This window comes from Penicillium riverlandense (assembly GCF_028828495.1).
Source record: "Penicillium riverlandense strain IBT 135883 chromosome Unknown utg000001l_segment0_segment0, whole genome shotgun sequence".
Taxonomy (NCBI): domain Eukaryota; kingdom Fungi; phylum Ascomycota; class Eurotiomycetes; order Eurotiales; family Aspergillaceae; genus Penicillium; species Penicillium riverlandense.
The window spans coordinates 2,243,161-2,254,835 of NW_026643194.1; the positions used below are offsets into that span (position 1 = coordinate 2,243,161).

At 53.5% G+C, this 11,675-nt stretch overlaps 6 protein-coding genes across 6 annotated transcripts; 4 read left to right on the forward strand and 2 right to left on the reverse strand.

Moving 5' to 3' along the window:
- Positions 1 to 138: 138 nt before the first annotated feature.
- N7474_000919 (uncharacterized protein) lies at positions 139 to 1,855 on the forward strand (the record flags this gene model as incomplete). The annotated part of the gene is made up of 5 exons (XM_057192334.1): positions 139 to 300; positions 357 to 682; positions 735 to 775; positions 828 to 1,513; positions 1,565 to 1,855. 5 exons carry the CDS (start codon positions 139 to 141, stop codon positions 1,853 to 1,855), a joined length of 1,506 nt encoding a protein of 501 aa, XP_057057287.1.
- Positions 1,856 to 2,323: 468 nt separating this feature from the next.
- Positions 2,324 to 3,967, forward strand: N7474_000920 (uncharacterized protein; the record flags this gene model as incomplete). The annotated part of the gene is made up of 1 exon (XM_057192335.1): positions 2,324 to 3,967. The coding sequence occupies one exon, from the start codon at positions 2,324 to 2,326 to the stop codon at positions 3,965 to 3,967; it is 1,644 nt and encodes a 547-aa protein (XP_057057288.1).
- Positions 3,968 to 4,052: 85 nt separating this feature from the next.
- On the reverse strand, positions 4,053 to 5,267 carry N7474_000921 (WD-repeat containing protein SWD2; the record flags this gene model as incomplete). Its single annotated transcript, XM_057192336.1, has 3 exons — positions 4,053 to 4,831; positions 4,884 to 5,109; positions 5,166 to 5,267. 3 exons carry the CDS (start codon positions 5,265 to 5,267, stop codon positions 4,053 to 4,055), a joined length of 1,107 nt encoding a protein of 368 aa, XP_057057289.1.
- Positions 5,268 to 5,597: 330 nt separating this feature from the next.
- N7474_000922 (putative mitochondrial oxaloacetate transporter (Oac)) lies at positions 5,598 to 6,705 on the forward strand (the record flags this gene model as incomplete). The annotated part of the gene is made up of 4 exons (XM_057192337.1): positions 5,598 to 5,614; positions 5,680 to 5,754; positions 5,809 to 5,938; positions 5,995 to 6,705. 4 exons carry the CDS (start codon positions 5,598 to 5,600, stop codon positions 6,703 to 6,705), a joined length of 933 nt encoding a protein of 310 aa, XP_057057290.1.
- A 1,069-nt stretch (positions 6,706 to 7,774) lies between these two features.
- N7474_000923 (ribonucleotide-diphosphate reductase subunit RNR2) lies at positions 7,775 to 9,227 on the forward strand (the record flags this gene model as incomplete). Its single annotated transcript, XM_057192338.1, has 4 exons — positions 7,775 to 7,804; positions 7,884 to 8,123; positions 8,225 to 8,558; positions 8,608 to 9,227. The coding sequence occupies 4 exons, from the start codon at positions 7,775 to 7,777 to the stop codon at positions 9,225 to 9,227; spliced, it is 1,224 nt and encodes a 407-aa protein (XP_057057291.1).
- Positions 9,228 to 9,615: 388 nt separating this feature from the next.
- Positions 9,616 to 10,281, reverse strand: N7474_000924 (SRP9/SRP21 family protein; the record flags this gene model as incomplete). Its single annotated transcript, XM_057192339.1, has 2 exons — positions 9,616 to 10,074; positions 10,210 to 10,281. The coding sequence occupies 2 exons, from the start codon at positions 10,279 to 10,281 to the stop codon at positions 9,616 to 9,618; spliced, it is 531 nt and encodes a 176-aa protein (XP_057057292.1).
- Positions 10,282 to 11,675: the final 1,394 nt, after the last annotated feature.

Here is an 11,675-nt window from a genome sequence, read left to right on the forward strand (position 1 = left end):
TCTGTCTGACGGCTTTACTGGCTAGCTCGGTGCTTGCCAATGAAGTCGAGCTAGTACGTTCTCACGCCCTGGCCCTCTTTTTTCCCGCTGTTGGATACTCACGGTCTTGCAGAAATCAGATGACGCCCACCGCCAACGATGCTCGGGAATGTACAGCCGCAAGGCTTGGGGGGAAACGTCGACCCCTTTATACTGGTGAAGTTCTCCAGCTCAGAAAGGGAGAATGCCAAGGCTAGCTTGGTCATGTTCGAATGGAAAGATGAAAAACTGATTGGAGCGTACCGCACCGACGAGCCTGATGTATGTCCTTCTCCTTTGGTTCCCGGCACAGATGGCAACTGACTGATAGGCATCAGTTGCGCGAGACCCTATGCGATGCGTCGAACGTCGATGCAGGACTCTGCACCGCAGATAAAATCGGCTCTTTTCTTCTCTCCAAAAACGCGACCGATGTCTCCCAAAGTGCGATCATCTCCCAGGCTATCAACTTGAAGGATCCCATCGCCGTCAAATACCCCGTACGGCAAACCGGATTCTACTGCGTGAGCACTTATGCTTTCTCCGGAGACGAGTATACCGCCGTGGTCACCTTCCGGAATTCATATGGAGAGCTTCCGGCGGCGCAAATCGCGAAGCTCCCATTCTACGGAGCCTTGACAATTGTCTATACCGTTATTGGACTGTCAGTGTTCCCCTAGAGCTTGTTTTGGAGCCATTCTCACACAGGAAGATAGGTTCTGGGCCTTCCTTTACGTCCAAAACCGCCACGACATCTGTAAGCTTGGTTCTCCTCTTCGTTGACCTGCAACCATACTGATGGAGGATAGTGCCGGTGCAAAACTACATCACTGCCATCCTGGTGTTCTTGATTGTCGAGCAGCTCATGACATGGGGATTCTACAATTACCAGAACCTTCACGGAGTAAACGTCATGGCAAAGGTACTCATGATTGTTGTCGCGGTGCTTAATGCAGGCCGCAATGCTTTCTCGTTCTTCCTCCTTCTCATCGTTTGCATGGGCTACGGCGTGGTCAAGCCATCCCTGGGTCGGACGATGGTCTATGTCCGGATTTTAGCCATCGCTCACTTCGTCTTCGCCGTGGTCTACTCCATCACCAGTCTATCTATCACCCCGGATAGCGCTGGTCCCCTTGTGCTCCTGATTGTTCTTCCGCTTGCCGGAACCTTGACAGCTTTCTACGTGTGGACATTGAACTCCCTAAACGCCACCATGAAGGACCTCATCGACCGAAGACAGAAGACCAAGGCATTGATGTACAAGAAGCTGTGGTGGTGCATTCTCGGCAGTATCATTGTCATCTTCGGCTTCTTTTTCCTGAACTCGTTCGCCTTCGCCGGACGCAACGATGAGAACTTCGTACCGGATCACTGGAAGTCGCGATGGTTCGTGCTCGATGGCTGGCTCAACATTGTTTACTTGTTCGACATCACCTTTGTCGCTTATCTGTGGCGACCCACGGCCAACAACCGTCGCTTTGCCATGAGTGAAGAGGTTTGTGCCCTTTCTTCCTTCTGGCCCGACCCTACTGACTAAGATCTGCAGCTCGCCCAAGATGACGACGGGTTCGAGATTCGCTCGTTCGGCAGCGGTTTGGATGAGGAAGATCCTCTCGAAGGTGAGGCGCCTCCGGAGTATCCGGGTACTTCGGAAGCTGCTGGCCGCCGGCGCGGACTATCGCCCGTGCCCCCTAAACCTGTCTCCTCGGCCACGCGTCCGCTCGACGAGGAAACGATCTTTGCCGTGGGTGACGAAGATGCAGACCGATGGTCTGACGAGGATGACGTATCCCCTCGCAGCTCAGGCGAGCGAGAACGGCTCACGGGCAAGGACTAGTTTTAATCGGTTGTCCCAAACACCACTGGTCGTTATTCCCAGTGTCTATCAAATTCGAGGATTATCAGCATGTCATGGCGTTGGTTTCTTTACTCTCGTGTTGGATGGACTCTCTTGTCTTGGGTCTGTAAATTGCTTGGGCAATCTTCCTTTGTGAATAGCCACGGGTTTCCTGCACGGCAATGGCATGTTTCGTATGATAACAAGTAAATGCAACTTTGATGTCCATCCAGAAGAAACTAGAACCGATCGAGGGTCGACCTTTGCCCTGAGTTATAGTCACCCCGCCTCCCGCAGAGCCTCCACAAAACAACCAACCACCACTTTTTTCTTTCCTGTCCCAGCGACCTTCTCCTTCTCTGCTCTGGACTCTCCCACATGAATTATATATACGCATTGCATCAACTAACTCCTGATCCTCGACAATTCCCTCTCCTTCAGACCTACCCCGCGCCCCCTGACGCAAGCATGACCAGCGCGCACTCGCGCTCTCGCTCAAGCTCCAGCACTCGGACAACACCCAGAGACCACGCAACCCAACCGGAAACCAGTCCCGCCCTAGCAGCAAACCTCGTCCAACAATGCCGGACCATAATCGCGGAGATCGACATGCTCCAGACTCTCCTCGCGCGCACGCTCCGCAATCCGCAGCTTGTGGAGGTGCGGCAGCTGCGCTCGAATGTAAACTCCGAGCTGAAGATGCTCACGAAGCTCGAGGCGCAGGTGTTGGATTCTCAACGGTCCGTCGACAAGACGCGAAATGGGGCTGGTGACGGACAGCTTGATCCTGAGGTGGAGATGAGACTCTTCCACGCTCTGCGGTCGTCGAATCTACCCTTTTACCAGGCTGTGTGGAATATAGCCAAGGGCTCGTGTACGGGTCTGCTTGCGCTGGGGAAACGCTTTTACTGGGATTCGCAGGAGCCTAGGGATCTCAAAGGCGAGAAGCAGCCGAACAAGGATAAGCGCAAGAGTGTCTTTGTGGATATTGTTGCAGATGATGGCGAGGAGTGGGTGAAGGTATCGACTGTTTCGGAGAGCCGATTGCTGTTTGAGATGGCGAAGAAGGGGTGGGAGAGGGATTCGGAGGAGGAGGATGATGTCTGGTCGGGGTCGGAGGACGATGGGTCAAGATCTAGGCCGCCGCGGAGAACGGTGTTACGGAATTTCGACGGCGATGAACAGTCGGATGGCAGTGATGACGATGAGGATGACCTGGAGCTGATCAAGCTGGCGAGGGATCTACGCAAGGCGGCTGATGCTACGCGGGTGAGGTATAGACATCCTCGGATACGGGTGGTACTACCGAAAGTCGAGGAAGGAAATGTTCCTGAAATTAATGATCTGCTCGAGGAGATCCGCAAATATGATATCCAGGTTGAGTGCCAGGGGAAGATATCCGATGCCGCCGCTGCGCAGCAGGATCTGGCGCATCTCCTCCCGCAACCATTCAAAAAGTTCACGGATACGCTGAATGTCGACTGCACGCTGCTTCTTGCCATGGTGTCGGACCTTTCCCACGTCCAGAATATGAAACCACAGACTGGCATGCACAAAGCCATCGTCCGACAACTCGAGGTCGAGAAGGAGCAGCCTTTGCTTCCCACTGAACTCTGGCCGGCAATGGGTGCACAGAGCTTGATATGCACCGAGGAGGCTGCAGCACGGATGCGGGAGATTGTAGACACCATTGGCACGGACACGGAGAAGATGCGCGCTCGGATTGTGCTGGGCGACCCTCCCTATGACCATTCAATGCGCGAAGCCCTTATCCACCAGTTCCAGAAGTTGTCCGACTACCGCGTCCCTGCCTTGTGGAAGCTCCCTATCAAGGTTGCCGATGCGCAATCGGTAATCGACTCCGGGAAAGGACAGTTGCCTCGAGTGGCAGATGAGGTTGTCAAGGGCTTGTCCGATATCAACCATAGCGTGTTTATGTATGGATGGGTCACCGGCTTGACGACTATTTCCAGTAATCGTACGATCGACAAACAGATCGAGGCCACCATTGAGAAGAACCGAGGGGGTGACGACGATCTTGAAGGCCCATCTGTCTGGATATGTGAGACGGCAAGGAGTTTGGTAGGTAAAGATAAAAATCGGAAACCATAAACATCCTGGGAGGGGAAGTAAATAAACTCCATCTCATGAATATCAAGACCAGTACCTCCGCGGGTGGTCACAAAAGAGACGGCAGTTACTTATCCGATGATTTCGGTGTTTCGTCCGGAAGCCAGAACACAATGTCTTTGTCGGCACTAGCGATCATGTTATAGCGAGGGTTGTATTCAACCATAGCCGTCCGACTTCGGTGTGGCAGCCGGGCCATGGGCTGCAAGGTTAGATTCGCCTCCTTATCCTGCTGCAAGTCCCACACCAGCATGTCGGGCTGGTCGCCAGCACCACCAAAAACATATCGTCCGTCCGGGCTGAAACACACATCACCTTGTCCAAGAGGTTTTCCGGTGGTAGAGACTGGGGCCGCTCGTCCAGATGATCCGTTCTTTCCTACTAGGAACGCCTTGACGGTACCCTCAAAGGCATCTAATACAAAATGTCCGTGGTAGTCGGTGCCGACAATCAGATGCTTCCCATCATTGGAGAACTCCAGGCGTGTCCAAGCGCGTCCACGGGTCGACGGTGTGTATGTCTCCTCGTAAGGCGCAAGATCAAAAGTGGAGAAGGGAGGCTTGTCGTAATTGCGGAAGTCATAAAGGAGAACGGACGAGGTCGTCTGCGAGGCGATGGCGATAACAGTGGCCGAGGGGTCGAATGCAACCAAGTAGGGCGTGGCGAGCTTCAGCCTGCCCTGGGGGTTCCTAGAGCCCAGGTCCCACAGCGCGACAGTGTCGTCCTTGGAGCAGGAGATGAACGAGTCGTTGCCCGGAGACAGCGCAAGACAGGTTACTTTGTCCGTGTGGCCCGAAAAGTAACGCACGTAGCCTTCATTGTGCAGATCGAGCAACCGGAGGGAATCTGTGAAGGGAGTCAGCTTGGGGACCCTTGCGCTGGGTCTTCACAGACATACGGTCCACTTTGGTGCTCGCGTGAAGGACCTGGCGAGAGTGGTGTGTGAATCTCGCCAGATGAACCCCGTACTTTTTGCTGGGAACCGACTTGGTGGACTTGCCCTCCTTGACATCGAAGATCTGGATGGTTTCGTCGTCGCCGGCCGCAACCACGTAGTCGCCTTGGTCGTCGAAATCTAAGGAAGTCACAAAGTGGGAGGAGTCTTGCTTGGCAGTTTTGTAGGACTGGAGCCCAGAAATAGTCAGAGACTGGGCCATTGAAGCAGCAGCAGCAAGCTTACCTTGACCGGACGAAATCCGCGAATGATATCGCACACTTTCTGAGGCTGTTGAGGAGCCGAGGCCGGCTGTGGCTGCTGGGTTGGTTGTTGACCTTCTGCCATGGCGGGGAGTTGCGAGAGAGAGAAAGAACAACAACAACAACAACAACAACGGCAGCTTCCTAAATAATGCAGCTGGTCCAGTCGCGCTTTCCTTTTCTGCTTGCCTCGGCATTATGTAAATCCGGGCACCCGCCCAATCAGCCTCCAAGCGCAACTCCGGTCTGGTTCCGACTTTTTGCGCTACGGTAATTGTTCTCCTCATTCACTCAACACACTTGTACATTATATTAGACAGACACGCCCTCGTCTCTTTTTCCCCCTCCTCCAACCTCCCCCTTTCCTCCTTCTCTCCTTCCCACTCATCCGCCGACCGGCCCCCTCTGGCGCACGATGTCGACCACGTTAGGGTATGGTGCAATCTCAAAATCGAACGAAGCAAGCGGCGGAGCCTATGCTGACCGTTGTCTGACAGAGCATTCATTGCTGGTGGCATCGCGGCTTGCGGTGCAGTCACCGTCACCCACAGTTTCGAGACCGTCAAGATTCGGTAAGTCTTCCGAGGCTCGGTTCATTGGTTCGGGCACTAACAATTGATGGGAAGGTTACAATTGCAGGGTGAATTACAAGCCAAGAAGGATGCGCCAAAGCAGTACCGGGGTGTCTTGCATGCCGTCAAGGTGATTCTGCAGAATGAAGGACCGCGCGGCCTCTTCCGGGGAATTGGATCGGCCGTATGTGTCTCTGCTCTTGGGAAGTTGACGTTTGCACTGACATTTCGGGGGGTTAGTATGTCTACCAGGTCCTGCTAAACGGCTGCCGTCTCGGATTCTACGAGCCCATTCGCGCGAACATCACAAACACCATCTACAATGACCCCAAAGTGCAATCCCTCGGTGCCAATGTCTTTGCCGGAGCTGCGTCGGGTGTCATCGGTGCCGCTGCCGGATCGCCGTTCTTCCTAGTCAAGACCCGCCTCCAATCCTACTCGCCTTTCCTGCCGGTGGGCACCCAGCACAACTACAAGAACTCGTACGATGGACTCAGCAAGATCTACCGGTCTGAGGGTGTCAAGGGTGTGTACCGTGGCGTCGGCGCTGCCATGATCCGCACGAGTTTCGGCAGTGCCGTCCAGCTTCCCACATACTTCTTCGCTAAGCGCCGCTTGACGCGGCACCTGGGCATGGAAGAGGGTCCCGCGCTGCATCTGGCCAGTAGCACGGCGTCGGGCTTTGTCGTGTGCTGCTTCATGCATCCTCCAGACACCATCATGGCGCGCATGTATAACCAGACTGGAAACCTATACCAGGGCGTGTTCGACTGCCTGTTCAAGACCATCCGCACCGAGGGAGTGCTGGCCATCTACAAGGGCTTCTTCGCGCACTTGGCGCGTATCCTGCCCCACACGATCTTGACCCTCAGCTTGGCGGAGCAAACGAACAAGCTGATGCGCCGCGTAGAGGATCGGGTGCTGCCAGACTCCTTCCGCGAGAAGATTTGATCTATTTTCTGCATGGAGTAGACCATGGGTGTCGGTCCCTTCGTCTTTTTGGGTTATAGAATCCGGCGTTTTTGTGATAATTAGAGTCTGTAAATACCGAACTCATACATATTCCTCGTTTCTTTGATCCTTCAATTCCATACCTCCATCGCCTGGGAGGAGATCGGAAACACGACAGGAACGCGAAAGCACGTGGATCAGACGCAAGGACAGCATCAATTATGTGGGGGCGATCGAGCTGCTGGTGGATTCTGGACGCGCTACGGAATGGACGAAGTTAGGGCCAGGATCCGATCCAGCTGAACCGATCCGCCGACGCGTGTACACGCCTGCCTACATGGAACCTAGGTACATTCCGACCGGGGCTTAAATACTGGTTGGTACAGATTCTTTTACCGGTGTGCTGGAGCAGACCGGACACTCGACGGGTCTGGGACCAAAATACAAGGGCGGTCCAAATGGACGGGACTATTGAGGGCACGCCAGGAGCTGTATCCATAGTCTGGCGGAGCACGGACAGGCGCGGTCTGGACGCCAATCACATCCGTATTTCCGGTTTGTTTTGCTCGTCGCGTCGCAGAACCGGCTTATCTGATCGTGTTCATCCCGACTAGTGGATCCTCTTACGTCGACAGCTGAATCCTGGCCGTCCTTTCGCGTGTCGGCCAGGTGTAGTGATGAGGGTGTCTGCTGGCATGGACGATGTATAGACAGAAGATAGGACCGTCAGGTACAAGTACAGTACATTCAGTGACAGACACGATCAGATAAGATGCATTCTCTGGCAGATTCCAGGAGTTCCCTAAAGACTTGCACCAGACATGGATCAACAACGGATCGGATGTTGCTGGCGGCCAGTGGCATGAATGGATGACTCAGCGGCGCGCGGTCACGTGGAGCGCGACTTGGCTCTGGCGCGACTGCTCCCTCTTAAAATCGATTCTTCCTCCTCCCGATTCTCCCTTTCCTCTTCCCATCCCATCCCCATACCCTTGGAACCTGGTCTTGTGCTCGTGTCTGTGTTCTTACGCTTCATTCCGTACATTTCCAATACCCCAGCACACTCCCAATGGCCACCCAAGTCACTCCCTCGAAGCAGGTTCGTTGATGTCACGACATTGCCTCTCGCGCCAGACGCGTCGCCCTCCGCACTTGTGCTAACTCGCTTCGCTGGACAGGCTGCTTCCTCCCTCGAGAACCTCAAGATGAGTGACTCGCCCGTCAAGAAGCTCGACTTTGCGGGCAAGGAGAACGCGCCCGCGTCTCTCAAGCCTGTCGACGCGTCGCCCGTCAAGCCCGTCGAGAAGGCCGTCGAGGCCCCCAAGGTGGCTCCGGGTATCAAGAGCACCGAGGCCCACGAGCCTCTGCTCCAGGAGAACCCTCACCGTTTCGTCCTCTTCCCCATCAAGTACCACGAGGTATGTGTCGTCGTCGACGCGTCCACGGCGCGTAAAGTGCACTGGACGTGATGCTGCCCCGCCCATATGCAAACACATTGACTGACCGTCACGCCAAACAGATCTGGCAGATGTACAAGAAGGCTGAGGCTTCCTTCTGGACCGCCGAGGAGATCGATCTGTCCAAGGATCTGCACGATTGGCACAACCGCCTGAACGATGACGAGCGGTACTTCATCTCGCACGTTCTCGCGTTCTTCGCCGCCTCCGACGGTATTGTCAACGAGAACCTGGTCGAACGCTTTAGCGGAGAGGTTCAGGTCCCAGAGGCTCGCTGCTTCTATGGCTTCCAGATCATGATGGAGAACATTCACTCCGAGACCTACTCGCTCTTGATTGACACCTATATCAAGGAGCCCAAGCAGCGCACCTACCTGTTTGACGCGATTGATACCAGTGCGTTCATTCTCTTCTGATTACAAGATGTGAGCTAATGGTGTCCCAGTTCCCTGCATCGCCAAGAAGGCCCAGTGGGCCATGCACTGGATCCAGGACCGAGAGTCGACCTTCGCTCAGCGCCTGGTCGCCTTCGCTGCCGTCGAGGGTATCTTTTTCTCCGGTTCCTTTGCCTCTATCTTCTGGCTGAAGAAGCGTGGCCTGATGCCCGGTCTGACCTTCTCCAACGAGCTGATCTCTCGTGACGAGGGTCTCCACACTGACTTTGCCTGCTTGCTGTTCTCTCACTTGAACAACCGCCCCAGCAAGAAGATGGTCGAGGACATCATCGTTGAGGCCGTGGGCATTGAACAGGAGTTCCTGACGGATGCCCTGCCCTGCGGCCTGCTTGGTATGAACTCCGCGCTGATGTGCCAGTACATCGAGTTCGTCGCGGATCGCCTCCTGGTGGCCCTCGGCAACAAGAAGTACTACAACTCGGCCAACCCCTTCGACTTCATGGAGTCCATTTCCCTGGCTGGCAAGACCAACTTCTTCGAGAAGCGCGTCGGTGACTACCAGAAAGCCGGTGTCATGGCCAGCACCCAGAAGAAGGAGGCTGCCAACGCCGACGGCGATCAGTCCGACAGTGGTAATGACAGCGGCCTCAACTTCAACGAGGACTTTTAAGTGCAGTCTCAACACCACTCCACTCCCCCTCCCTGTTTTATACCCTCTCGGTGCCCTGTTGTCTCACCGCATCTTTCATATGATATCATGCTTTTTTGTGTCTTTTCTTTTGTCTGCGTTATTGATTGATTGACGGGAAATCTGGTTCGAAGGCTTACTTTACGCATGGGCATGGCGTTTTTTTTTTCTTTCATTCTCTCGAGGGTGTACTCTCCCTCGCGGTCTGTCCTAGACAATCTTCCTCGATGTTTGATCCGGGATGCAAGGCGGATCTGTATACCTAACTTACAATGTTGAAATCACTTGGTTCTTGTATACTGGTTGCCTTTCGTATTGATTCATAACGCAAGTCGTACACTGTACTGGCTGTGTAGATACTCTAGATCGATCACCGCTTCCCCTTCCCACTCTTCTTCTTCCCCTTCCCTCCAGCAGCTTTTCCAGTAGTCTGACTTGGCGTCCCCGCTGCTTGCAGCGCAGGAGAAGAAGCAACAACGCCCTCATCAACCGCCGGAGCCTCGCCCATCTCAATATCCCCAGCCGTACCAGTAGGCCCAGCACCCGATACCCCAAGACTAGCAACATCCGCACCCGCAGCCAGCTTTCCCAACCCCATCATCAACCGGCTCACCTCCGCGCCTTTGTTCGTGCGGTACTTGAGCGTGATCCCCGTGCCGGGGTTGAAGGTTTTGAGGGTGAGGCATGCCACTGGTATTTTCTCTGTGGTTGTTTGTGTGTTTGAAGAGGGTGTGCTGGTGGTGTCTGTGGGGGTCCTCTGCGATTTGCGCCGCTTGTGCAGTTGGCCTGGTGTTTCGGTGGGGAAGCTGTATTTTGTCGTGATGCGGGTCTAGATCAAGGAAGGAAGTGTCAGATAGTTGGGTCCGGTTCAATGGTGTATTTCTGAATTATTCGTTCAGGCTGTAGAGTAATATTGTGGTTGTGGAAGTGAGAGTGGTGATGGTGGGTTTGGGGTTCAGCGTACCGTCTCAGGATACGCCTCCAGCAACAGCGCAGATTGCTCTAGGAAAGCCTGGGAGGTGGGGAGATATGGCATTTTGTCGTTCACTTCCAATTTTTGGGATGTGTATGTCTTTCCTGCGCTCTTTGGTGGCTGATTTCCCAGGCGTCTTGATTTTCTAGTCGGTTCGGCGTACTCGGTGGGTGGATTGTGCGCCGCAAGTGGGGGTGGAGAATTGGCAGGTGACGGTCTGGAAGGGTGTGATGGGGTCAATGGGGGGTATCGGCTTCTTTTTCTTTCGTTTTTCTAGGCTGTGTTTCGAGGAGAAGAATCGGGGAGGACAGAGTGGGTGGAGTGGGAACGTGAGAGGTTGAAGTCTGGGGCGGAGCGGATTGGTGCTTTTTGGTCTTGGCATTCGCGACTGTGCAATATGATATGTCCAACTATCATCTATATCTTCCTTTCAACACACATGGACACCGTAGATGAACAAATGCGATACACAATGTACTTGTGTGTTCAATTAATTTACTATTCCTTTTTGGCCCGCATGTGCATAACAGTATGGCTGGACATAGATACAGTAGAGAAAGAGCAATAGGAAAAAGGGGCACGGAGAACTATATGACTTGGTCTTAAAGAAGATAGATATCCAAACGAGATGGGATACAGTTATGTGTATATTTCTAGCCGAGGAACGACTTTAGATCCCTTCTAGGCAGGGTCTACAGGTCGAGTCCAAGGCGCTTCGTGGACCTCTGCATGCCCTACCCTTATCACGTTAGGCTACCACAACTCAGGTAGGGTCTTCTAATAGGGCATTCTCATTACAGATAACTAGTTAGTTAATCTTCTATTGATTAGTTAACTTCATGATCTGCAAAGGGCAGGATACGGTGCAACTACCTTCCGTCTCCGTCCTTACAGTAAAGGTCATAGATACGATCTGGTGCGCCTCAGCCGGAAATACTGTCGGTGGACTATTTTGAAGAAGCGCCAGAACACAACTGGAAAAACAAAACAGAGTTCGTTTTTACTTCAGCATAATTGCTGTACAATTCTCCTATACTAACCATTAAACCGAAGTAGTCACTTAGAACAGAAAACGTGATCGGTCTGTGTCGCGAGTCAGAGATGAGGTGAATATCGGCTTCCTAGTCCATGCATGAGGGCTAGCACCTTTTTGCAGCTCATACATGAAGGCGAAAGAAATGGGGGAATGATTTCGGGTTGCCCGGCCCGTGTAGTTCCTTCCTCATTGTTTTCCCGTGAGTAATTTATCCGTCGAAGGACTTTGGATTTCATCATCCTGGGGCGAAACCATCAAGATAACCAAAGTCTTTTTAACCCTGCATGACTTGCTGAGGTATAAATTGTGTTTCCCTTTGCATGCCTCTCAAATGCCTCATAGTACCACATTCTTTATCTAAAGTGGATGCTGTGAGCGGCTGCAACCCTAGACCCATATTCCGGAGAACATTTCCCCATTC